The 26,829-nt window shown below is 41.2% G+C and overlaps 1 protein-coding gene and 1 non-coding gene across 5 annotated transcripts; one reads left to right on the top strand and one right to left on the bottom strand.

The window, feature by feature from the left end:
• Positions 1-937: 937 nt before the first annotated feature.
• Positions 938-21,760, bottom strand: DDX43 (DEAD-box helicase 43). 4 transcript variants are annotated; one of them, XM_002746725.6, is made up of 17 exons: positions 21,393-21,760; positions 18,596-18,651; positions 17,163-17,289; positions 15,358-15,459; positions 13,886-13,967; positions 12,530-12,686; positions 11,874-11,992; positions 10,828-10,938; positions 10,409-10,550; positions 9,152-9,252; positions 6,931-7,018; positions 5,723-5,850; positions 5,422-5,531; positions 4,812-4,950; positions 4,245-4,332; positions 3,590-3,728; positions 942-2,364 (listed from the first exon to the last, which is right to left on the bottom strand). In XM_002746725.6, the coding sequence occupies exons 1-16, from the start codon at positions 21,736-21,738 to the stop codon at positions 3,615-3,617; spliced, it is 2,010 nt and encodes a 669-aa protein (XP_002746771.2). In that variant the 5' UTR covers positions 21,739-21,760; the 3' UTR covers positions 942-2,364; positions 3,590-3,614. The 4 variants fall into 4 exon arrangements, with proteins under 4 accessions (XP_008992915.1, XP_078225673.1, XP_002746771.2 ...); XM_008994667.5 differs by lacking the exon at positions 15,358-15,459 and having other exon boundaries at positions 938-2,364; XM_078369547.1 differs by lacking the exons at positions 15,358-15,459; positions 21,393-21,760 and adding an exon at positions 20,166-20,183 and having other exon boundaries at positions 938-2,364.
• A 1,084-nt stretch (positions 21,761-22,844) lies between these two features.
• Positions 22,845-22,945, top strand: LOC118153404 (small nucleolar RNA U13). Its single transcript, XR_004742640.1, has one exon. It is a non-coding gene; the product is annotated as a small nucleolar RNA U13 (small nucleolar RNA).
• Positions 22,946-26,829: the final 3,884 nt, after the last annotated feature.

The raw sequence follows: 26,829 nt of genomic DNA, 5'->3' as shown, positions 1-26,829 counted from the left end.
GCCTCCCAACATAGGCAGCCCACAACAGTAGCTCAATTCTTCGAAGCCAGCAAGGCAGGTACTCCAGCAAGAGGGTTCCACAAACTTGTTTAACACAATCATATACACAATTATGTACAGCCCATTGCCTGTACCGTATTCTAATGACTGGAAGCAAGTCACAGGTCCCACTCATACCCAAGGGGAGAGGAATCACTCAAAGGTGTTATCTCAGGTGCCATCGATACAGTTAGGGGGAAAACAGTTCCCATAAGACCACCCTCAGGTTTGATGAAATACTCACAGAACTCACTGAAACCATTATGCTCATTGTTGCAGTTTATACTTGGCAAGCATGCAAGTTTAAATTAGCCAAGGGAAGTGCAAGGGCAGACTTTGAGTACCAAACACTGCACTTTCTGTTGTCTTTTGGTGGAGTCATGGACAGGTTATTCTTTTGGCATCAGTGTGCCAGTACACAGACTATTGCCAGCCAGGGAAGCTCACCTGAGCTGTGTCCAGAGTTCTTACTGCAGCTACTGGTTGGCTGTCCATATTCCTAACCTCAGTCTCTCGCTCCTCTGGAGGGCAAACAGTTAAGGTCATACCAAGACCCAAAGACCCCACCATAAATCACATTATACTTCCTGGCACATTCTAAGAGTTCAGTCATTACCTCTCAGAAGTCAGGGGCAAAAGTGGGACGTTTGTTTGGGTTAGGTTAAATTCTTTACTACATAGATGTGAATCTCAGGAGGTAGAAAGGGGGCCACAGGGCAACGCTGAGGGTCCAACTGTCACAGATATGCAAGAATTTAATTACTCCTTTACAGTGGGAAGTCAGTAGATGTCAAATTTTTAAAACCAAGAAATTGCAATAAGCAAGTTACTAATGGCTAAAAGATGAAAAGTTTATATCTTGGGAGTAAAAAACGAAGGGTGGAAGGGCTCAGACTACTTTTGTTAAAGTAAAATGATTTTATTTAGTTTTTTGGAAATATGAATAAAAGTTAGCAAAAACCAAACCAAAACAGAATAAAACCAAAAAAATGACATGTTATATGACTGATCATGCCCAAGGAGAACAGCATTTATTAGTGGAATATAAAAAATAATTTTATTATTTGTATGTGCTTCTTTTTCCCAGCTTTGACTACCTGGATGCTTTTGGAAGTTTGAGCTTCCAAGAAGTGCCACAGCTATAGAGGCTCCTACAATGTCACTGAGTGAGGTTAAGGTTCTACTCTTCTAGGGAACATTTTATCCTTGGGGATTCTGGACAACTAGATAGACCCCTAGGAACTTAAACAGCCACCTTTGTTAGTATTTGTTTAACATGGGGAAAATACAGCCATTGTCCATTAAAACCAATCCAATTTGGATATAGTCCTTCTTCAGGTTTAGTAAGTTCTCCACATGAATACTAAGACTAGGCAACCATCTTTTCTGGCAACAGACAACCTTTTAAATAAGCTTTTTATAGTCTAAGACTTCTGGCAGGGAAATAGAAATAAAAAATAAAAACACACCTGTAATCCCAGCAGTTGGGGAGGCCAAGGCAGGTGGATTCAGGAAGTCAGGAGTTCAAGACCAGCCAGACCCACATGGTGAAACCCCGTCTCTACTAAACATACAAAAAGTAGCCGGGCAAGGTGGTGCACACCTGTGGTCCCAGCTACTTGGGAGGCCGAGACAGGAGAATCGCTTGAACCCAGGGAGTGGAGATTGCAGTGAGCTGAGATTACGCCACTGCACTCCAGCCTGGGCAACAAGAATGAAACTCCATCAAAAAAAAAAAATGTTGATTTTCCAAGGGTTTTAGCATGAAACCATAGGGTACAATGGAAAAATAAACTGGTGTTGCATATTTTGACCTCATGAAATAATTTAGTTTCATTTCAAAGTGGGTAAAGGATAATCTACAAAAAGTATACCCCAATAATATACTATTTAGCAAACACAAAATTGAAATGTTATACAGAAAGACAAATTACCAACTTGTCTTTTTATCACAGAAATGAACAATTGTTTTTAACAGTTAACAGTATTTTTTTCAGGTTCTGATTCATTCTTTGAAAACATTTTTCTCTGCTATGACAAAATCTGAACACTAAAGTCTGAAAGACTGAGCTTATGACATACAGCAAAATTACAGGAAACAGTTTGAAAGATTACAAGAAAAACATTCTAATGCTACATTCCTTAATAAAAATCCAGGAAACAACTTCCAAGTTTAATACTTCTACTTTTATTAAAGTATAAAACACGTAATTCTACATTTTCAAACACTATTATTTTAAGAATCACTCAAATCACTCCAGTCTGTTAATATTGCCAGCATGTCCAATATTTCTATCTTCTTAGATTTCTAAAAAATCTTGAATTCTGAAAAAGATTAAAAATGCAAATTACTGACCCTAACATTGTTTTTAAAAAGCTTAATTGTGCCAGGCACGGTGTATTATGCCTGTAATCCCAGCACTTTGGGAGGCTGAGGCAGGCGGATCACCTGAGGTTGGGAGTTTGAGACCAGCCTGATCAACATGGAGAAAACCTGTCTCTACTAAAAATACAAAATTAACCAGATGTGGTGGCTCGTGCCTGTAGTCCCAGCTACTTGGGAGGCTGAATCAGGAGAATCGCTTGAACCCAGGAGGCAGAGGTTTCGCTGAGCCAAGATCACACCATTGCACTCCAGCCTGGGCAACAAGAGGGATATTCCGTCTCAAAAAAAAAATACCTTAATTGTGATGAAATAAACATACCCAAATTTACCACAACCAGTTTTAAATGTGCTGTTTCTGTAGTGGAGACAGCATTTCTGTTTTCCAGGCTGGAGTGCGGTGGCACAATCTCAGCTGACCACAACCTCCGCCTCCCAGAATCAAGTGATTCTCCTGCCTCAGCCTCCCATCTAGCTGGGATTACAGATGTGAGCCACCATGCCCGGCTAATTTTTTTATTTTTAGTAGAGACGGGGTTTCACCCATGTTGGCCAGGAAGGTCTCGAACTCCTGACCTCAAGTGATCCGCCCACCTTAGCCTCTCAGTGCTGGGATTACAGGTGTGAGCCACTGTTTCAAACTCCCAAAGTTTCATAACATGAAAAACTCTGTACCCACCAAACAATACCCACTTCCCACGCCCTTGGTAACCACCATTCTACTTTCTGGCACTGTGAATTTTACTATCCTAAGCACCTCCTACAAGTGGGATCATATAGAATGTCCTTGTAATTGGCTTATTTCTCTAACCATAATATCAAGGTTCATCTATGACAATTTTCTTCCTTTTATGGGCTGAATGATATTCCATTGTGTTTTTCTATTCATTCACTAATGGATGCTTGAGTTGTATGACCTTGACTAATGGATGCTTGAGTTGTATGACCTTGACTATTATAAATAGTGCTTCTATAAGCATGAGTACAAAAAGACCTGGTTTCATTCGTTTCAATGTATACCCAGAAGGATTGACTAATAATTATGAGTAATACCTAGTTTAACATAATAAATACAATATACAATATAATGCTCATTGCAGTAAACATTCACAGAGCCTCATTTAAGAAAGCAGGCATTTTAAGGTCCATGTGTTACTGAACTTTTACCTCTACCACATTAGAACAGTAGACATTAATGAAACTTCTTGGGCCTTCCTTGAGGTTTTTCCATTTTTCTTTCCATTTCTCTTTTCTGTTGACGTGCCTTGAACCTCTCAGCCATTGATAAAAGGTCGTCAGGAATAATCTGAAATTATCGAACATGTTATTAGTATTCTGCGTTTTCTACAATGCTAAATAAAATGCCTCCAAATCATTTCAGATAATCGCACAGCAGGTTACATGAAACAGGTATTTTGATTAAATCCTACATCCATCTGCAGGCTACAAAATTTGCTGCTTCAGCTGCTTCCAAGTGCCCTTAATGTGCCTTTATATGGTAGTGTTTTCTACATATTCTTTCTTACCTCTGGGCCTGAATATGTTCCCCCTGCTCCATCATTTACCCCATCTTCTACAACTCCCCCCCACCTCCACTCTACTGGTTTCTTCCTCGGTGGGGCTTTTATCACTCATCCCCATGAGGTTGTTTCTCAGTCATATACTCCCATAGTTTCTTATCATTGCCATGCTGAAGCCCCCAAAACATGCTGAAAAACTTAATTTGAACATTCTTGATAAATAGCAAGCCATAGTACCTGGCATAACTGACTGAGAAACTTTTAAGAGGTAGATTTGTAATGAATTGCACACACAGTCTCACCTGATTTGCTCTTTGCAGAATATTAACCAATTCAGGGGCAAACCTCCAATCATTTCTAGTCATAGTTGTAATGGAAACACCAGTCCTCCTTTAGTGTGGGGAAAAAAACTCATGTCATCTCATTTATAATATGCATTCATGATTCAGTTAATCCAGAATATGACAAATGAAAACTTTTTTGCAGAAGCTAGAATGTATTAAGATTTGGAATCTGAATCTGCTGTGGTTTAAACAGCATAGGGGGTATATGACGGTAGCTCTCTTAAGAGTAAGGTCTTCTCATATCCATGCCAATTTGTCAATAACCTTCAGAGTAACCACTGGGTACTAGTGATGACACTAGATATAAACCAAATACAACCAGATATATGAAGCTAATCATGGCTGGAATCTCAATGAGTCTGGAACAAGCCAAATGAATGGGGTAAATAAAGTAGCCAAGCAGAATTTAGGAAGTAGCTGAAAATTTTAGGCAATAGAATAAAATGTTTTTCTGGGCAGGAAGTTTGTGAGGGGAGTATTGAGAATCCAGAATTGGCCTTTCGTGAGTGGACCAAGCTTACTTACCCTGCTCTTCCTGTGCGCCCTATTCTGTGTACATATTCTTCAATGTTCCGTGGAAAGTCAAAATTGTAGACATGTGTAATATCGTGGACATCAAGCCCTCTAGAGGCTAGATCAGTTGCAATTAGTATTCTCACTTTGCCTAAAAAGTAAAGCCAAGTGAACATCGAACCATTCTGGTATAAACCAACCTAAGATCTAAAAAGTGTACTTGCCCTAACTAATTTAATCAGTTTTATTTCTTACTGCTCACATTAAAATGCTTACTTAGTTAAAATGGATTTTTCTTTAACTGCCAGCAAATGAACCATGGTTCAGCAAATGGTTCTTAAACCTTTTGCTGGTTTCTCAAACCATGACAGAAAGGTACATTTTTCAGGTAACTTCAGATATATTTCCTGTTGCATCTTAACACCCTGATATCCAGGTTTAAAGTCTTTTGTGTTTAATGTTTAGAGGCAGATTAATGTTTAGTGCTCTGACGAGTGTAGTTTTAGGATACAGAAGGTGAGGACAGATCTTAGAAATAAATGGCTTTCATAAAAAGAAGCTGTCACTCAGCCAAGCCCAGGTATTGCACTTATTTCAAACTGTATGAAATTACATAACATACCTGTTTTAAAGTTCTCTAATGCTTTTTCTCGATCTCTCTGTTCTCTATCTCCATGCAGAGACTCTATTGACATATTTCCAAGTATTAGCTCACTTGATAAGTGATCCGCGCTGAAGCAAATGATAAAGACAGCATACTTAGGTGCTTATTCTAATACCACCAGTTTTACTTCTATAGAAAAAATCTCAAGTAATATAACAGACATATCACATATCATCCCCATTTTAAATTAGTGTATAACTAGAAATGATCCTAGACAAATCAACTTAATTACAATGGACATCCAAGAAAAAATACCTACACAGCTTTTCGAGAAACAAAGACTATGACTTTGTCTGTGGTTGACAAACTCTGTAGAAAAGTTTGTATGTGAATCCATTTCTCTTCCTCGGTGGTTATAATTATATTTTGTTTCACTGAACTTACAGCCTAAAGGATTCAAAGAACACAATTCATCAAGTTCATGAAGATTTCAGAGGAGACAACATATCAGCTCAATAGCTCTTCTCTCATTGGTTGTTTTTAATAAACTGCTAAGCAAAACGGCTGACATCCTAAAAATAATTTGTTTCTACTCAAGATTTATATCTGAGACTTCACTTAGCCTCAAAATACTATTGGTACCATTCCTTCAAACTATTTGTCTCTAATCATTTTTATTTTGAGACCAGTGTCACTCTTTCGCCTAGGCTGGAGTGCAGTGGCCGGATGTCTCTAATCATTTTATAAAACAAACTTACTGAATCACCATTTGCAAATCCCTAATGAAATAAGGGGTCTAAGCAATGACCCATTATTATTTATGATTAAGTGAAAGGCCAATTTCATCTATTAATTATTAAGCAAAAAAGCCAGAGAGAGAACTTCATATAAAGGGGTCCCACAATGATAACACATGAACCCAATATTCAATCCTAACTTCATAAAGAGAACAGACTTACATTTATGTACATGTGTATACTTATGTTTAGACCCTGATTCTAACAGGGTTAAAATGAGGCATCAGAAAAATATAAACCCTGACTTCACTGGGTGCGGTGGCTCATGCCTGTAATCCCAGCACTTTGGGAGGCTGGGGTGGGTGATCACCTGAGGTCAGGAGTTTGAGACCAGCCTGGCCAACAGGGCCAAACCCTGTCTATACTAAAATACTAAACTTAGCTGGGCATGGTGGCCATGTATGTAATCCCAGCTACTCAGGAGGCTGAGGCAGGAGAATCACTTGAACCCAGGAGGCAGAGGTTGCAGTGAGTCGAGATCGACCCACTGCACTCCAGCCTGGGCAACAGAGTGAGATTCTGTCTTAAAAAAAAGCCCTGACTAGAGGTTGATGGTATTGGCTGACTATTGAAATTTCAAATGAGATAATGGTATATCATTCTATTCAACTTATATGCATTTGTGATTTGCCCTAAAATTGGGGAGTGGGCAGACTAGGCACACCAAAATTAGCTATCTTCAGAATTTTTGTAAGATATGTTAAATAAGAGTAGTAAAAAACAAACTTACAACAAGATCCAATGTACCAACATAGACAAGCATTGGCTCTTTCAAATAAGATTGTGCAAGGCGATGAACAGAACGTGGCCATGTAGCACTGGGAATACAAGATACAAAGGTTACAATTTTGTTGTAAAAACACTACTGTTTTCTTAACCATGCTATGAACCAGTTACTCATGAAAGACAAATTTAGTAGTTCTTATTTTTTCAGTAAGGCAGAGTTAACAGTTAATTCACTAATTAGTCAACTATTGTAAAGCTATTAGATAGAATAATAGCTTTCATCAATAGGTTTTTGGCCAAGCCCAGTGGCTCAGGCCAGCACTTTGGGAGGCTGAGATAGGCAGATCAACTGAGGTCAAGAGAGACTAGCCTGGTCAATATGGTGAAACCCCGTCTCTACTAAAATTAGCTGGGTGTGGTGGTGGGCCCTTCTAATCCCAGCTACTTGGGAGGCTGAAGCAGGAGAATCACTTGAAGTTGGGAGGTGGAGGTTGCAGTGAGCTGAGATCCTGCCATCACACTCCAGCCTGGATGACAGAGCAAGACTCCATGTCAAAAAACATATAAATAAATGAAAGAAAAAGACAAGGTACTAAAGGGGTTAGTATTAGGTTAATTTTATCTCTTGGTGTTTATAAACGATGAAAAAAAACACAATATTTCAATGTCATTAGGTGATACCAAGTACTTAAGCCAAGTAAAAATAATTTAAAAGGTTGTTTGTTGGCTCACACCTGTAATCCCAGTACTTTGGGAGGCTGAGGTGGGTGGATCACTTGAACTCAGAAGTTCAAGAGCAACCTGGGCAACATGGTGAAGCCCTGTCTCTACTAAAAATAAAAAAAAAAAAATAGCTGGGTATAGTGGCATGCACCTGTAGTTCCAGCTACTCGAGGTTAAGGTGAGAGGATTGCTTGAGCTGGGAAGGTTGAGACTGCAGTGAGCCAAGGTGGTACCACTGCACTCTATCCTGGGTCAAAAAAATAACACAAGAAAAACTTTCAAAATACACTGATCAAAGAATATCATCTACATTTAAATGTTTCCTCAACTAGAAAATAATGAAAGTGACCACTTTGTATACCTTCACGGTAATTCAATAAAATCTATGTTCTCTTTTGCTGGGCTGGACCTCATGGCTCAAACTTGTAATCCCAGCATTTTGGGAGGCCGAGGCATGTGGATCACTTGAGGCCAGGAATTCCAGACCAGCCTGGCCAACATGGGGAAACCCCACTGGTAAAATATAAAAAAAAATTAGCCAGGCAAGGTGGCATGTGAGTATAGTCCCAGTTACTCAGGAGGCTGAGACAGGAGAATCACTTGAACCCAGGAGGCAGAGGTTGCAGTCAGCCAAGACTGCACCATTGCACTCTAGCCTGGGTATAAGCAAGACTTTGTCTCAAAATAAATGAATAAATTCACTTTTCTTGAAATATGAAGGTCATTTGTGATAAAACTATGAGGGGATTTAGTATTTCTTCAACTTTGTTATTTATACTAATAAAGACAAAGGATATAATAAGCTTTCTTTTTTGAGACATTTTCACTCTTGTTGCCCAAGTTGCAGTGCAGTGGCATGATCTCTGCTCACTGTATCCTCCTACTCTCCGCCTACTGGGTTCAAGTGATTCTCCTGCCTCAGTCTTCTGAGTAGCTGGGACAACAGGGTGCGCTACTATGCCTGGCTAATTTTTCTATTTTTAGTATAAGTGACGTTTCGCCATGTTGGCCAGGCTGGCCTCAAACTCCTGACATCAAGTGATCTGTCTGCCTCAGCCTCCCAAAGTGCTGGGATTACATGTTTGAGCCACTGTGTGCAGCAAATTTTATGTTATTTTTACTAATTAAGACAAAGGCTATAAGCCCAGGAGATATTCTTTACAGAGCACTCTATATTCAATTATTGCTTCCTATTTTACTGTGAGCAGTAAGTATTGAGTAATCAAATGTTTATCTCCTTAAGGGAAATAAACCCTTTATTCAAAAGTGGGACCTTACTTTCGTAGTAAATGTGTGGAAATTCCTATCTGTCATTTAGGAAACCCAATAGTCATGAATAAGCAGTTATTGTTACCCCGTTCTACCTTAAATGTCATGAGACCTTTCACCTCAACATTTCAACACTTCCAAGTAATGTTCAAATATTGTGGGAAAATCCAAAGAGAATGAGATTCTGTTCCACTGATTTCTATTTCGCACATAGTAATTAGGCATATACCCACCTGGTCATAACTGTCTGCCTGTCTGGGCGCACATCTAACAAAATCTTCATTATCTGGGGCTCAAATCCCATGTCTAACATCCTGTCAGCTTCATCTAAAACCTGCATTGAAAAAAGAATGTGACTGGATTACAAGTGGGAGGCAGGTAATAACACATATGCTTTCTTTACTAGTAGAACACTAAGAAAGGCTTTACTCATTTTCCCTATTACTTAAGCCAAGGTTTTAATTTCTCCAGAGGTCAGAATACTAAGCAATTTGTCACTGTACATGGTCTAAATTGATTATTGTTGGCTTTCCAATACCTTCCAAATCTCCTTAAAGCGTCTAAAATATGCAAGTAGATTTTAATCATTGTGTACTTATCTCTATTTTCCAAAATTTAAAATAAACATACATGATAATTTTAAATAGGATTCTTAATTCTTTCAACATGCTAAAGAGAATGGGAAATATTCCTAGATCCATTAGAAAATCGACAGCCATAGCTGAGAGTGATGGCTTATGCCTGTTATTCCAGCACTTTGTGAGGCCAGGCAGGCGGATCACCTGGTCAGGAGTTGTTTAAGACCAGCCTGGCCAACATTGTGACCTTGTCTACTACCAAATTAGCTCGGCATGGTGGCAAGCGCCTGTAGTCCCAGCTATCTGGGAGGCTGAGACAGGAGAATCACAAGGCAGAGGTTGCAGTAAGCCGAGATCTTGCCACAGCACTACAGCCTGGGCAACAAGAGGGAAACTCTGTCTCAAAAAATAATAAAATCAACAGCTATTCTAAAAGAAACTGATATCCAAACACTTGGGAGTTGATTAAAACTATTAAAAGTACAAGGGGAAGGAGAAAATAAAATATAGTTCAGTTTTTTTGTTGTTGTTGTTTGAAATGGAGTTTAGGTCTTTTTTTAATTTTTTAACATATTTTTTAATGAGTTTAGCTCTTATTGCCCAGGCTGGAGTACAATGGCATGCTCTCGGCTCACCGCAACCCCCACCTTCCCAGTTTAAGTGATTCTCCTGTCTCAGCCTCCTGAGTAGCTGGGATTACAGGTGTAGGCCACCACGCTCGATTAATTTTTGTATTTTCAGTAGAAATGGGGTTTCATCATATTGGTCAGGCTGGTCTAGAACTCAACCTCAGGTGATCTGCCCACCTTGGCCTCCCTCCCAATGTGCTGGGATTACAGGCCTGAGCCACTGTGCCTGGCCAGTTCAGTTATTTTTTGAACCCAGCACCCCAAACCCCTATTCCATGATTACCAAGTAGGTTATATTCTTCAGATTGACGAAGTTATTCATCTGAAAATCATTCAATCTTCCAGGAGTTGCAATTATGATATCTACACCTTTTCTAAGTTCTTCTATTTGTTCATCTCTGTTTCCACCACCATATACACAAACACTTAAAAAGAAAAAAAACCAAAGGTCAATGTTCAGGCACAGAATACCGCATCACAACTTAAAATCCAATAAACAGGATTAAAATCAATTAATTGTTGTATCTTAAAGACCAATATTTATACTATCACCTGACCCAGGCTCTTGACTGATTAGATTAGTGCTAAATGCATGACCCATAGAGCCATTTAGATTCTCTGAAAGTGAAAGAGAGAAGATATATAAAGCTACAAATGATTAAAATGATACTAGTGAAGGAATGGCAAGAATTAATTACCTACCTCCGAAGCCCTTTATATGAATATTTGCAACATTCTCCTTCAACTTGAAGTGCTAACTCCCTAGTGGGAGTTAGAACTAACATGCCGGGTCTATTCCTTTGACCTTTAAAGCTTTGGAGAGAAAACATTAATATTAATTAATATTGTTACATTCATTCAGTGCCATCGAGATTTGTAGCAACCAGCCTGGCGAGGTGGCTTATGCCTGTAACCCCAGCACTTTGGGAGGCTGAGGTGGACAGATTACCTGAGGTCAGGAGTTTGAGACTAGCCTGGCCAACATGGTGAAACCCTGTTTCTACTAAAAATACAAAAAATTATACATGATGGGTATACTCAGCTACTCAGGAGGCTGAGGCAGAAGAATCACTTGAACCCAGAGCCTGGGTGACAAGAGTGAAACTCTGTCTCAAAAGAAAAAAAAAAAAGTTTGTAGCAAGGAGTATCAAACATACAGTATGCCTTTTTGTGAGAAGGAATATGATTAAAAGTGTCTCTATATCACAGACTTTGCTAATCATAATCTATGTACCTAAAAAATGGGTGATATTATATAGAATATGCCAAATTTCCCATAAGAGAATGTATTGTATTCTCAGATTTAACATTGCTTTACCGAGACTAGTGCCAGTTTCTATATACTTTTTTTACAAAAGCAACAGATTTACCACGAACCAGGGAAAATTTTTAAAAACTACAAAACCTAAAATCCAATTTCCCAATAGCAGTCTTTTGTTTAAGATGGTCTTTTTCATTAACATTTAAGATGTCAAATATTTTATCATGGAATAGGTAAGTGTATTGGACATAGTTTAAACAGTTTCCACTGTTTCACTATTAAAGCTTGTGGTAGATATTACCTACTGCCTTCCAAAAATGTTTTGCCAATTTATACTTTTACCTGCACAATGTAAGTGTACTTCCTAGCATCTTCTCCAAAGCTAGGCATTACCTTTGAATCAAGCAATAGGTAAAGAAACTTTACATTTCTGATATCTTAATCTATTAAACCTCTGTAAAAAGAAACCAGCCAAAGGAATTCTTACGTTGGTTGAAGGTCCAAATGAATAAATCCAGGCATTAAATAACACAATGTCTTCCCTGTTCCAGTTTGGGCTACTCCTATAAGATCTATTCCTTGCAACACAATGGGCCATGCTTGTGCCTGAAACAGAATGATAAACATTAATACAAGTACATCTTTTTTTTTTTTTTCAATTATTCCTCTTTTCCCAGGTCCAAATTTCTTCCAACAAAAATTTTTTGAACACTAGGGAGAAGGTGCTAGGGGAATGCTAAGAGACAGTTGCTCCCTGGTGTCTTCTAACAATCTGATATCGGCCAGGCATTGTGGCTCATGCCTGTAATCCCAGCAATTGGGAGGCTGAGGCAGATGGATCACCTGAGGTCAGGAGTTCAAGACCAGCCTGGCTAACATGGTGAAACCCCATTTCTACTAAAAATACAAAGAGAGTTAGCCAGGCATGGTGGCGCACACCTGTAATCCCAGCTCTTTGGAAGGCTGAGGCAGGAGAATTGCTTGAACCCAGGGAGCGGAGGTTGCAGTGAGCCACTGTGCCACTGCACTCCAGCTTATGTAACGAACAAAACTCCATCTCAAACAAAAACAAAAACAAAACCACCACAGATATCACTATTTTTCAAGAAAAACATTGAGTGAAATACTGTAATGAAAGCATACCTGAATAGGTGTTGGCTTTTTAAAACCTGATTTTTTAATGTTTTCCATAACCTCAGGATAGTAATGAAACGCGTCATCAAATGTACAGGTTGGATTGGGGATAGGTCGTTTCTCCCCATCCTTCAAGTCATCCCATGTTATATTAAAATTTTCTTTCCTTCAAAGAATAAAAACGATTAGTGGCTTTTCTCACTTTACTCCCCAAGCAAGACATTCTCCAAAATCAGTCTGGTCTTATCTAGAAATTCAACTGCAACTGAGACTGTGGGGAAAGTTATAATGAAATGTGTAAAGAAATAGAAGCAGGAGTCCATCTGTCCCTTATGTGAGAATAGTTGCAATGGGAAGGTTAAAAACATTATGCATTAGTAGGCCAATGAATGTTTCATGGATCAAAGATGAAGTCTGAAAACCATGCTTCATAAATTAAAATCAGATTTGGCAAACAGGAAAGGCCTACGATGTTCCACACGTTTCATTAATGCATCCTTAACAATCCTATGTGTTAGGAAGTATTATCAATTTGACAGGTGATCATACAGTAAGTTACCCTGTTCCTCACCTTAACCATTCTGCTATTCCATAACATCTCTCAGTTTTCTCAAACTTTAATAGTAAGAAAAAACCTTGCAATCAAACCTTCCAAGGCTGGGTGAGGCAGCTCACACCTGTAATCCTAGCACTTTGGGAGGTGGAGGCAGGTGGATTGCCTGAGCTCAGGAGTTCAAGACCATCCTGGGCAACAAGGTGAAACCCTCTCTCTACTAAAATACAGAAAATTAGTTGGTGTGGCAGTGTGTGCCTTTAGTCCCAGCTACTTGGGAGGCTGAGGCAGGAGAATTGCTTGAACCCAGGAGGCAGAAGTTGCAGTGAGCCAAGATCATGCCACTGCAGTCCAGCCTGGGAGACAAAGAAAGACTTCATCTAAAAAAATAAAAATAAATGAAACTTTCCAATTACAGGTAACAAGGACTGAAGTGTTTAAGAAATTAACAAGATTAATTTTTTTTCAATACAACTATTGGAGGAATAATTCTCTAAAACTGCTGTCCAATATAGCAGGCACTAGCCACATGGGACTATCAATTTAATTAATATAAACATTCATTTGCTCAGTTACACCAGCCATACTTCACGTGCCAGTCTACCCCATTAGACATAAATACAGACCATTTTCCATCACTGCAGGAAGTTTTACTAGACAACAACGCTCTAATACAATGTAAGTTAACACATTTTCATTTGAATATTGAAGGTGTAGTAGCCTTCAAATATCATTTCACATTTGCCCAAAGTGTTAACACCAATAACATAACTATACATACACTTACACAACAAGGTAATAAAACTACCCACCTCCAACTATCTGCTTGTACTTTGGACATCGCACTTGTGGCAGCCGACTCTTTATAAAAGTTTTTCTTAATTGGTGGTAAATCTGGGACAAAAATGAAAATCCACACTTTGATGAATGTTCAGCTTCATTAATAGTTAGTCAAAGCTACAGAAATCATACAATATATTTTATTTACCACACATCATTTGACAGTTCTACACTCTGCCAGCCAGGCTTGCTCCCATCGAAAAGATCTCCCTTTCTGCACACTGGGTACCAGTAGCTTAGACCTGTAATTCCAGCACTTTGGGAGTCTGGCATGGGAGGATCACTTGAGCTTGAGCAACATAGTGACACCCTGTCTCTACAGAAATTTCTTTAAATTAGTCTGGCAGACAGGTGCAGTGGTGCATGCCTGTAATCCCAGCACTTGGGAAGCTGACGTGTGTGAATCAGAAGGTCAGGAGTTCAAGACTAGCCTAGCCAACATGGTGAAACCCCATCTACTAAAAATACAAAAATTAGCTGGGCATAGTAGCGTGTGCCTGTAATCCCATCTACTCGGGAGGTTGAGGCAAAAGAACTGCTTGAACCCAGGAGGCGGAGGTTGCAGTGAGCTGAGATGGCTCCATTGCACTACAGCCTGGGCAACTCAAAAAAAAAAAAAAAAAAAAAACTTTGAATGGTGATATGTGCCTGTAGTCCCAGCCAGATGAGAGGCTGAGGTGAGAGGATTGCCTGAGCCTGGGAGAGGGAGACTGCAATGACTTGTGATTTTGCCACTGCACTTTAGCCTGGACAGAGTGAAACCCTCAAAAACAAGTTTAATAAAAAATAAAATGCCTGCTTTTTAAGACATAAAACAACACAGTTGATAAATATACTCTCATGCGTAATAGTTTGATTATCTTTTCTCTGAAGGTTCATCCAATTACTTTTTTAGGAATTGCATCTGTATCCTTGGTCTACTCTCTTAAGCTACATTCCTTAAAAGTATATTATATCAGGGCAGGCGCAGTGGCTCACGCCTATAATCCCAGCACTCTGGGAAGCCAAGGTGGGTGGATCCCCAGGTCAGGAGTTCAAGACCAGCCTGGCCAATGTGGTGAAATCCCATCTCTATTAAAAATACAAAAACTAGCCAGGCGTGGTGGTGGGCACCTGTAATCCAAGCTACTAGAAAGGCTGAGGCAGGAGAATTGCTTAAACCCAGGAGGCAGAAGTTGCACTGAGCTGAGATTGTGTCACTGCACTCCAGCCTGAGTGACACAGCAAGACTGTCTCAAAAAAAAGAAAACAATGGCTTAACATTTAATATTTCCCTTGTAGCATAAATGACAGTTGACAACATAGAAACTAGGGACTAATTGCAGCATTTTAGATTTTACTGTTTTTATAACATTTTGTTACTAAAAATAAAGCAGACATTTTATGGAGGATAAAAACTAGCTAATAGAAACAATATATGTAAATGATAGGAAGCAGCACAGACCTGCCCACTTTTTTTGCTGCCATTTCAAACCTTCCTCTCTAATTTGATCCCAATCTATCAATGGCCGAGCTCCTGCAACTACAGAAGGTTGTAAGGCAACACCTGTTAAAAACATTTTTATCAGATTAGTTTTTTCTATTTGTTTCTTAATAATCAGACAATGCTTAAAATATAAAATTTAGGGTTTCTGTACTACATTAACATGATATTTGTTATCATTCAACAACTTATAAAAATTTAATTTTAGGCCAGGCACGGTGGCTCAAGCCTGTAATCCCAGCACTTTGGGAGGCCGAGGTGCATGGATCATGAGGTCAAGAGATCGACACCATCCTGGTCAACATGGTGAAACCCCGTCTCTACTAAAAATACAAAAAAAATTAGCTGGGCATGGTGGCATGTGCATGTAATCCCAGCTACTCAGGAGGCTGAGGCAGGAGAATTGCCTGAACCCAGGGGGCGGAGGGTGCGGTGAGCCGAGACGGCGCCATTGCACTCCAGCCTGGGTAACAAGAGCAAAACAAAAAAATTTAATTTTATTGGAGAAGGTAAGTAAAATAGCACAAGTGTAATGTTTGCTAAAATATTGTCATACCCATTACTCAATTGTTACAATACTCCTGGGAAGCAGATATTATCCGAGGTTAATAGATGAAGAGCCAGACTTAGTAGCTCACGCCAGTAATACCAGCACTTTGTGAGGATGGTGGGGAGGATCGCTTGAACTCAGGACTGAAGACCAACCCAGGCAATATGGTGAACCCTGTCTCTACCCTACAAAAAATTTAATTAGCTGAGCGTGGTGGCACACACCTGTGGTCCCAGCTACTTGAGAGGCTGAGGTGGGAGAATCACTCGTGCCCAGGCGGTCAAGGCTATAATGAGCCATGATCTGCCGGGCGAGGTGGCTCACACCTGTAATCCCTGTAATCCAAGGCAGATGGATCACCTGAGGTCAGGAGTTTGAGACAAGCCTAGCTAATATAGCAAAATCCCATCTCTACTAAATGAAAAAATATAAAACTTTGCCAGGCGTGATAGTGGACACCTGTATTTCCATGCTGGCAGAAATTGTAATGAGCTGAGATCACACCACTGAACTCCAGTCTGGGTGACAGAGTGAGTCTCCGTTGCAAAAAAAAAAGAGCTATGATCATACCACTGCACTACAGCCTGGAAAACACAGTGAGAACTCATCTAAAAAACAATTCAAAAAATAAAATTTAAAAAAAAAAAAAAAATGGATACAGAAATAGAACCTTAGACCTTGTTTTTTTCCCCAGGAAACACTAAAAGACAATGGTGCCTTCTAAACCCAAGTGTCTCTCTCTATTCTACTTTCACATTGCTTCTAGACGATTCAGTAATTCTTTTCTCTATTCTAAACAGATCTGCTTTTAAAAATAAATATTTAAGCAGTTTTCAATGTCAGCCATGAATCTGAAGACAGGACTAGGGTTAGGATCCTGGGACCAATCCTTACTCTACCCACTAACACTAAAGTATGTGTATTAAAGGGTTATTTTTCTGCTTGCAGAAACTAGATTAATACGAGAAAAAATAAAGGGTTATTTCATTTTCATTTACTGTGGCTAAAAGTAAAACTGCTAGGCATGAACACAGAGATCTGGTATTTTAATTTGAGGAAAAATATTCTGGGCTTTCATTCACAGCAAAAAACCATTAAGACTACATTTATGGCAGTCTAATGCTTTGAATCAGAAAAGGAAACCAGGTATAATGGCTTATAACACTGAATGAAATTAAAACATTTTAAAGAGCTTCAGTGAGAAAAAATTACTTACCAACAACTCTGCATTCTGAATTTTCTTCTAGCTTTTTCACAAAATTATCTATCACTGCTTTCGCTTTTCCTTGCATTGCTCTGCTGCCATATATTTTGACAAATGATTCTGGTCTTTCTTGTATTATCTAGGTACAAGGGGAAAAAAAGAGGTGAGATTTAAAAGTTCCCTAAGCCCCTAAACCCTTTCAACAATCACTCATCTTCAAAACTATTACAGTATAAAGTAACTACAGTATTACTACCAATCAAAGTCTATATTTCTAGTTAGAGAGGCGTATTACTTGTGTACTCTGGGATTTACCTTCGGGTCAGATGCAGAGGGGCAGAACAACCTGAACATCTAAACAATGGACAGCTAGGGAATAAACTCAGCAAATAGTGTAGAGAAATAATTAAGGCATTAAACCTGTCAGGTGATAGTATTTTGATTCTGAGGTTTTCAACCTATAAAATGGTATTTGTTTCACCACTCATACAGAATTGTAGGGCCGAAATGAAGTAACCTATGTGCTAGAGAGTTTATTGAACTGCCAGGTTACTTAGCTAAATTCTTAACCTGATAGGATTCTATACTTATGTTAGGGATATGTTTATAAGATTGATACATTTTGTGAATAGAATCTACAAGTAACACTTATCAACAAGCATAATTTCAAATAACCTAATAGAGTCAATATTTATCTAGAAAATACTACACACCAAATTTTGTCTTAGGTTGGTATTTCAATGCTTACCATCTATAGTATTTACAGGCACTACAACTCTGTATGAGTACTGAAGCAAGGCCATTATGGGGTACTATGGGAAGGGACAATTACACAGAACGAGGGTCTTAGACTTTCCTAAAAGGTGAGCAGGAATTATTTATGTGGAAATAGCTATGATAGCAGGGTGTGTCAGGAAGTGGGTGGAGTACTCAAGGAATTAGGAAAGAGACTGGAGAGGGTGCACAGGTCAGCTCAAGTCAACAATTTTAAAGAGTATAGACTTACAGGCCTGATATATTGTGAAATGTTTTTACACAGGAAAGGGAAGCAAATAATTTGTTTCAAAATGCTTGTTCTGGCCAAACATGGCTCAGGCCTGCATTCCCAGCACTTTGGGAAGCTGAGGCGGGTGGATCATCTGAGATCAGGAGTTCAAGACCCGCCTGGCCAACATGGTGAAACCCTGTCTCCACTTAAAGTACAAAAATTAGCCAGGCATGCTGTCAGGAACCTGTAATCCAAACACTTCTCTGGAGGCTGAGGCAGAAGAATTGCTTGAACCCGGGAGGCAGAGGTTGCAGTGCACCAAGATCCTGCCACTGCCCTCCAGCCTGGGTGATAGAGGGAGACTCTGTCTCCAAAAAAAAAAAAAAAAAATTAAGTTAGCTGCTCCCTTAGAAATGCATGATGCTCTCTTAAGGACTGAAGAACACAGATGACTTACTTGGATTATGGTGTTTGTTGTATTTTGTATATGCTTTATTTTCGACCCACCACGACCTGTATTTAAAAATAAAAGAAATACAATTATCAGTTGAAATCAGTAAGTTAAAAATTTACCCATTTTCCTCAACATTCTTTTGTTATCCACAAATGCTCCTAGGGTTCAACAATCACTTTTTATTTGGAAAGAGGGAAGTAACAGGTTCTACTCCAAATTTTGGTGGGTTTTAGGAGGCTCTTATCCCAGAGGTGGAGACTACAAATTATATATCAGCTCGAACAAAACCTAATTGGGTCCAAACTGGTGGAGAGGATATAGAATTGGAAAAATGGACAAAACTTAAAAATAGACATTTCTCCAGTGACATACAAATGGCCAACAGGCCTAAGGAGATGTTCAACGTCACTAATCAGGTTCACACAAATTCGAAACCACAAAATTATTGTCGTCTCACATCTGGTAAGGACCACTATTAAAAACAGAAAATAACTGTTGCTAAGGATGTGGAGAAATTGGAACCTCTGTGTACGGTTAGTGGGATTGTAAAATGGTGCTACCACTATGTAAAACAGTATTGTTTTTCCCAAACATTAAAAATAGAACATATGATCCAGCAGTCCCAATTGGGGTATACATCCAGAAGAATTGAAGGCAGGGTCTCAAAAGATATATTGTACTCCCATTTTCGTAATAACACCACTCAAGTCAAAAGGTGGAAGCTACCCATTTATGATAGACCCATTAATAGACAAACTGAGATAGATACATAATAATGGAATACCATTCAGCCTTAGTAAAGAAGAAAATCCTGTCTCAAGCTACAAAACGGATAAGCCTGGAAGATACTAAGCTTAGAGAGTTAAGCCAATCACAAGGACAATTACTGCATTAATTCTACTTAAATGGATTATCTAAAGTAATCTCACTCCAAAACGATATAAATGGTGGTTCCCTGGGATGGGGCAGGAAAAAATGGGGAGCTGTTCAATGGGTATAGTTTTAGTCATGCAAGTTCCAGAGATCTGGGATACAACATTGTGCTTTTGTTATTGTGATATACATTTAAAAGAGGATAATTTAACAATAAAAAAGTTGGATCCAGATCCAACATTAAGTGAGTGTTCCGTAGCACAGTGCCCTTACATCTGCTAAGTGTTAAGTGATTTTTATAGCAAATCCAGTGGCTTTCTTTTATGGAGCATCATTCTTCAGATCTTAAACCCAAGTTTTCTGAAGGACCAATGAATCTGAGTGGTATAGCAGTTAGTCTTATAATGCACTATTTTATAGCAGCCTCCAACTGTTCATTTTTCTCAGATTTTAAAAAGGGTAAAATTGATCTAATAGGTAAAATGTGGCAACTTATATTCTGGCTTAATGGCAACCAATGGGGTAGTCATTCTAATAATTTTTAAAATGCTTTTCAAAAAAATTCAAAAATGGGCCAGGCATGGTGGCTTATGCCTGTAATCCCAGCACTTTAGGAGGCAGAGACCGCGGATCCATAGGAATTTGAGACCGCCCTGGGCACTATGGCAAAACCTCATCTTTACTAAAAACATAAAATTACCCAGGGGTGGTGGCGCACGTCTAATTCCAGCTACTGGGGTGGCTGAGGTATGAGAATTGCTTGACTGAGCCTGGAAGGTGGAGGTTGTAGTGAGCTGAGACCATGCCACTGTACTCAGCCGGAGTCACAGAGCTGTCTCAAAAAATAAATCAACAGTACAAAAAAATTTACAATTCAGAATTGAATGTTAACACTCAAGATGTAGTAAGAGCCAGGCGTGGTGGCTCATGCCTGTAATCCCAGCACTTTGGGAGGATGGGATGGGTGGATAACGAGGTCAGGAGTTCAAGACCAGCCTGGCCAAGATGGTGAAACTCCATCTCTTAAAAAAAAAAAGATGTAGTAAGAAATTTTTTTAAATTAATTAAAACATGTAAAATAAACTAAAAGCAAGATACAACTGCTCTACACAGCCCTACAATAATCGTTTGGTTTTTCTTTGATTACTGGCTCTAAATGGTACTCAAAGACTGAATAAGTTTTGTTTCTCATTCTTGGGTTAGCTGTCAAAAAGCCTGTTCTAAGCCTCCCTCTTCAGCCCTATGATTTCATTTTTTAGAATTATTTTTTTAGAGATGGGGTTTTACCATTTTGGTCAGGCTGGTTTCGAACTCCTGACCTCAGGTGATCCACCCGCCTCAGCATCCCAAAGTGCTGCGATTACAGGCGTGAGCCACAGGGCCTAGCCAGCCCTAAGATTTCAAAAGCCTTCTAGGAGTTGCTCTCCCAAATACGTTATATAAACATCAAAAGGTGGATCAAGTTACTTTTTTAATTGACAGTCTTGCTGTTACCCAGGCTGGAGTGCAGTGGCACAATCTCGGCTCACTGCCAACCTCTGCCGCCCCGATTCTAGTGATTCTCATGCCTCAGCCTCCGGAGTACCTGGGATTACAGGCGCACTACAGCCCCGAGGCCCGGACAACTTTTTTTGTATTTAGTAGAGACAAGGGTTTCGCCATGTTGACCAGGCTGGTCTGGAACGCTTGACCTCCGGTGATCCACCCGCCTCGCCCTCCCAAAGTACTGGGATTACAGGCGGGAACCACCGCGCCCGGCCAGATAAGATTATATTCTAGCCGGTTTTTAGAAATAGCCCTTAAGACCTGAACCTCACTAGGTGGCAGCTGATTGGAGGCGAGGCCGTAGGGAGGGAATGCCTTCGCCCAGGCCCCGCCCCTGGTCCCACCTATCCTGCCCTGCCCAGCCAGCCACACCCTTTCTCACCGATCACCGCGCCGACAAAGTGGTTCTTCAAAGCAAAACATAGCGGCGGTTCCCTGTGACCAGCGGCCACGGCGTTCGGGGGCCTAGAGGCACCTCTCCAGCAGCCACCTCTGACGACCCTATATCCCTCCGAACCTCCTCGATTCAACTCCTCCGCCAACCTCCTTTCTGGCGCCCGGGACGCCGTCGAACTTCGTCGGCCAGCAACGACCCATGTAGAGGCCTTGGGGGCTTCTCCGTGTTGGGACATGGTTCCAAGAATGGTCTCGTCCAACGCCGTTGTCGTCCGGCCCTGCTCAACTCGACTGTGTGGTCGTAAGACTAAAGTGCCAGGGCAGCCACGCATCAGCTACTTAAGGAGCCCGCACGAGGCCAGCCCCGCCCCCGATCCTCTATTCCGCCCACCGCGTCCTGATTTCACACAGCCATTGGCCAGCGGGCGTTGAGGGCGGGACCTTTCCAGTTAGCCTAGAGGTTCTCTGAACCGTGGGTGTGTGCCTTGAAGTAGTCAACGCGCGATCCTGTATTTTATTTATTTGTTTGTTTGTTTGTTTGTTTATTTATTTATTTTTAAGAGACGGAGTGTTCCTCTTGTCGCCCAGGCTGTAGTGCAGTGGTGTGATCTCGGCTCACTGCAATCTCCGCCTCCCTAGTTCGAGCGATTCTCCTGCCTCGGCCGTCCAGTAGCTGGAACTACAGGCACGTACCACCATGCCTGGCTAATTTTTGTATTTTTGTAGAGACAGGGTTTCACCATGTTGGCCAGGCTGGTTTTGAACTCCTAACCTCAGGTGATCCGCCCGCCTCAGCCTTCCAACGTGCTGAGATTACAGACGTGAGCCACCGCGCCCGGTCTGGTGTATTCCTTTCTAGGCGTGGAACTTCTCCCAAACTCCCACTTTGCTCCTGCCCCTACTGCACACCCACCTCAGGTTCCTGGCATCTCAGTGCCTTGGAAACCTTTTTTTATTCCCCTTTTTAAAGAGATGTGGTGTTGCTGTGTTGCTCAGGCTGGTTTTGAATTCCTGGCTTCTGGCTTCAAGTGATCTTCCTGCCTCCGTTTCCCAAAGTGCTGGGATTACAGACTCCAGCCACTGCACCAGAAATGTTTTAACTGTGACCCATAAAGCTAAGTCACTATTACAAGGTGACCCAATCCACACATAAAAATCTTGAAAGAACAGATTGACGAAACAGCATTTATCCTTAATATGTAAGCAGCATTTTGATATATTTAAGCTTATTTTAGTTTTTTAAATGGTTGTAAGCCACAAAATTAATAAAAAAAATTAATAGAGACAGAGTCCCAGTATATTGCCAAGGCTGGTCTCAAACTCCTGGACTCAAGTGATCCTCCCACCTCCAGATTCCATAGTGCTGGGATTACAGGCTTGAGCCACACTCAGCTCACAAAACGTATTTAATGGCCACAGCTTAAAGATCATTGACTCTATCCTTTTGTAGGTCATAAGTGTGATTGGGTTTTCATGGTCCTGTGTCAAATGTACCTTCCTCAAACCTTGTTATGAAATGGGCACACTTCCTGCCCGGTGTGAAAAATAAAGAGAAAAAAAATCACTGGCTTGAGAGACATTCATTGGTCTACACAGTCTTCTGAATGTTTGCTGTAGTTTTTTTTGTTTTGTTTTGTTTTCGACCTCTGTCACCGAGGCTGGAGTGCAGTGGTGCGATCTCTGCTCACTGCAGCTTTGATCTGTTAGACTCAATAGATACTCTGGCCACAACCCTCTGAATAGTTGGGACTACAGGTTTGGGCCCCCACACCAGGCTAATGTTTTAGTAAAGACAAGACCTCCCTATGTTGCTGGGCTGGTCTCCAACTCCTGCCTCGGTCTCCCACAGTTCAGGGATTACAGGCATATAAACCACAGTGACTGGCCTGCCATAGTTTTAGAGCTAAGGAAATAAATTGAATTGATTCCTAACGCATTACCATCATTGCAGCCTGGCTCTGTGGCTGGGCATACTACTCCAGGGGTTCAAACTGGCTGCGAGTACACTACTTTGATTCGGGTCTTTGAGTTATCTGAACAAATTTCAGTTTAGGCCAGGAGGGGTGGCTCATACCTCAACAATTTAGGAGGCTTAGGTGGAAGATCTCTTGAGCCCAGAAGTTCAACACCAGTCTGGGTAACATAGTGAGACCCTGTCTCTACAAAAAAAGTTTTAAAATTAGCCAGGTGTGGTGGTGTACGCTTAGTCCCAGATACTCAGGAGGCTGAGGTGGGAGAATCACTTGAGCCAGGCAGGTTTAGGTACCTTGAGCTGAAATGCCGTAATGGTGCCTTCACTCCCATCTGGGCAAAGAAGCAGACACCCTGTCTCAAAAAAAAAAAAAATTATTTCAGTCATCCATCAAACACAGTGGACACCAGGCCAGGCGTGGGGGCTCATGCCTGTAATCCCAGCACTTTGGGAGGCCAAGGCAGGCAGATCACAAGGTCAGGAGATCGAGACCATCCTGGCTAACACAGTGAAAACCCGTCTTTATTAAAAATACAAAATATTGGGCCGGGCTCGGTGGCTCATGCCTGTAATTCTAGCACTTTGGGAGGCCGAGGTGGGTGGATCACCTGAGGTCAGGAGTTCATGATGGCCTGGCCATCATGGTGAAACCCCATCTTTAAAAAAAAAAATACAAATTAGCTGGGAGTGGTGCCATGCACCTGTAGTCCCAGCTACTTGGGAGGCTGAGGCAGGAGAATCACTTGAATCTGGGAGGCAGAGATTGCACTGAGGTAAGATGGTGCCACTGTACTCCAGCCTGGGTGATGGAGCGAGACTCCGCCTCAAAAAAATTAAAAAAAAAAAAGAAAAAAGAAATTATCCTAACACTGAGAGTGAACCCTCATGTAAACTAGGAACTTTTCTCTTTTTTTCTTTAATTTTTGCATTTTTAGTAGAGATGGGGTTTCACCATGCCAACCAGGCCGGTCTCTTAACTCCTGGCCTCAGATGATCTGCGCCCAGCCGATTTAACATTTTGATACTATTTTCTCACATGGTGAGGAAAGATGTCTAAAACGGTAACCCCAGGTAACACTAATATTTTTAGTTTTGTGTTTTAAATTTTTCACAATATAGAACAAAATGAGTTGCTTTTTTGGATCTGTGACACTAATCCTTTTGCAACAAAAAGCAGTGGAATCTCTTATCCTAGATCCCATCTTGGTCTAGGACTTAGAAAAGCATTCACTAACCAAGTAGAAATTGGATATGCCTGCGGGGCTTTAAAGGTCCATTTACCACCTACTTTTCCCCACCAGACATGGAAAAAAAAAAAAAAAAAAAAGGATAAAAAGATAAAAAGGCAGAGTTCACGCCCAATTTTGACCTGAAGGCAGAAAGTTTCCACTCGCTTGCATTTTTGCCTCAGGTGTGACCTGAAGGAGTTGACCGCCAGTTACCAAGCAGGGCGGGACTTCTGCCGCTCCTGGAGTAGAAGCTGAATCAATCGACCCAGGTTCTCGGTGCAGCTTCCCTCCGACGGGGATACTCAACCTCAGGAGGTGAGCCCCGGCCTTTCCTCTGCCTGCCAGACGGTTTCTTCTGATCCTCAAACTTTCTCAAAGCTCCCGGGTTTGCACTGGTGCTCAGTGGCTTGCCTTCTCCATGTAGCTCTCCCAGATAGCGACGCGCCAGAGGCACCGCCCCAGGTTCCAGCTCGCGTGCCCGCTTTCCTTCGCATTTGCACCGCTGCAGGCTCCCTAAGGGAGTACACCCAACGTGGGTTTGGCAGAGCTGGGAGAAGGAACGGTCCCCCTACTCTCAGAGAACTTATTCCTCCAACTCCGCCAGGCAAGGAGCCACTTTCCCACAAGGAGGCAGCAAGCACCGCACCCTTGGCTTTCTGAGCATGGGGCCCCGATTTTGGAAAATCCGCTCCTTAGGGGTTTTACTTATCACCTGGACTAGAGAGGGCGGCACTATCTTACGTTAAGCACCTACAACCCGCCAGACTCATTTAATTCTTAGAAAACTCGTGGGAGATGGATGTGGGCATCCCCATTTCACCATGAAGAAACTGAAGTCCAGTATTTGGAAACCCCAGGGGAGGTGATGCCAAGGCTGAGCATTTTCTGGTCCACCACTTTGCCTCCCAGGAACCCGTGAGTGTCCTTCCCAGGAGAAAGGGGATTCGAGCCCCCAGCTGCCATCCCTTTTTCAAGAAAAAAGCTACATATGGTTTCTGGCATTAGGATAGATAACTTTAGCTTTAAGATGATTTTAGAATTAACGTGTGTTCACTGCATACATTTGGAAAAATAAAAGTATTACCCGGAGATACATTTAGTCCTTCCGAGTTTTCTTCTAGGCAAACTTTTGAGATTCTACTGTATATTCAATTTTATACTGATTTTTCCCCTTAAATTTTATATCATAAACATTTCCCATGTTGTTAGACATATTAATTTTTTGTTACATTCTTTGCTGTTAGTAATTTGTATTTTCATTTCACTTTGGGGCACGGTGAGGCACAGGATTTTTTTTTTCCTCACTAAAAGAAGTTTTAATTCCTTTGTTGTCAGGCCCAGTTCGGTGGCTCACACCTGTAATCCCAGCACTTTGGGAGGCCGAGGCGGGTGGATCACGAGGTCAAGCGATCAAGACCATCCTGGTCAACATGGTGAAACCCCATCTCTACTAAAAATACAAAAATTAGCTGGGCATGGTGGTGCATGCCTGTAATCCCAGCTACTCAGGAGGCTGAGGCAGGAGAATTGCCTGAACCCAGGAGGCAGAGGTTGCGGTGAGCCAAGATCGTGCCATTGCACTCCAGCCTGGGTAACAAGAGTGAAACTCCATCTCAAAAAAAAAAAAAAAGGAATACTCACATTAATCCAGGACTGCTTTTAATTGTGTGTGGGGTTTTGTTTTGTTTTGAGACAGAGTTTTACTCTTGTTGCCCAGGGTGGAGTGCAATGGCACGATCTCAGCTCACTGCAACCTCCACCTCCCAGGTTCAAGTGATTCTCCTGTCTCAGCCTCCAGAGTAGCTGGGATTACAGGCGCCTGCCACTATGCCCAGCTGATTTTTTGCATTTTTAGTAGAGACAGGGTTTCACCAGGTTGGTCAGGCTGATCTCGAACTCCTGACCTCAAGTGATCCACTGGCCTTGGCCTCCTAAAGTGCTGGGATTATAGGTGTGAGCCACTGCTCCCAGCCTATTTTGTTTTTGAGATGGAGGTTTGCTCTGGTTGCCCAGGCTGGAGTGCAGTGGTGTGATCTCAGATCACTGCAACCTCTGCCTCTCAGGTCCAAGCAATTCTCCTGCTTTGGCCTCCAGAGCAGCTGGGATTACAGGTGCCTGCCACCACACCTGGCTAATTTTTTTTTTGCTGTGCAAAGACAGGGTTTCACCATGTTGTCCACAATGGTCTCAAACTCTTGACTTCAGGTGATCGACCCACCTTG

This window comes from Callithrix jacchus, chromosome 4, assembly GCF_049354715.1.
Source record: "Callithrix jacchus isolate 240 chromosome 4, calJac240_pri, whole genome shotgun sequence".
NCBI classification, from domain to species: domain Eukaryota; kingdom Metazoa; phylum Chordata; class Mammalia; order Primates; family Cebidae; genus Callithrix; species Callithrix jacchus.
Note: the sequence above shows the minus strand (reverse complement) of the source record. Positions and strands in the feature narration are given on the sequence as shown.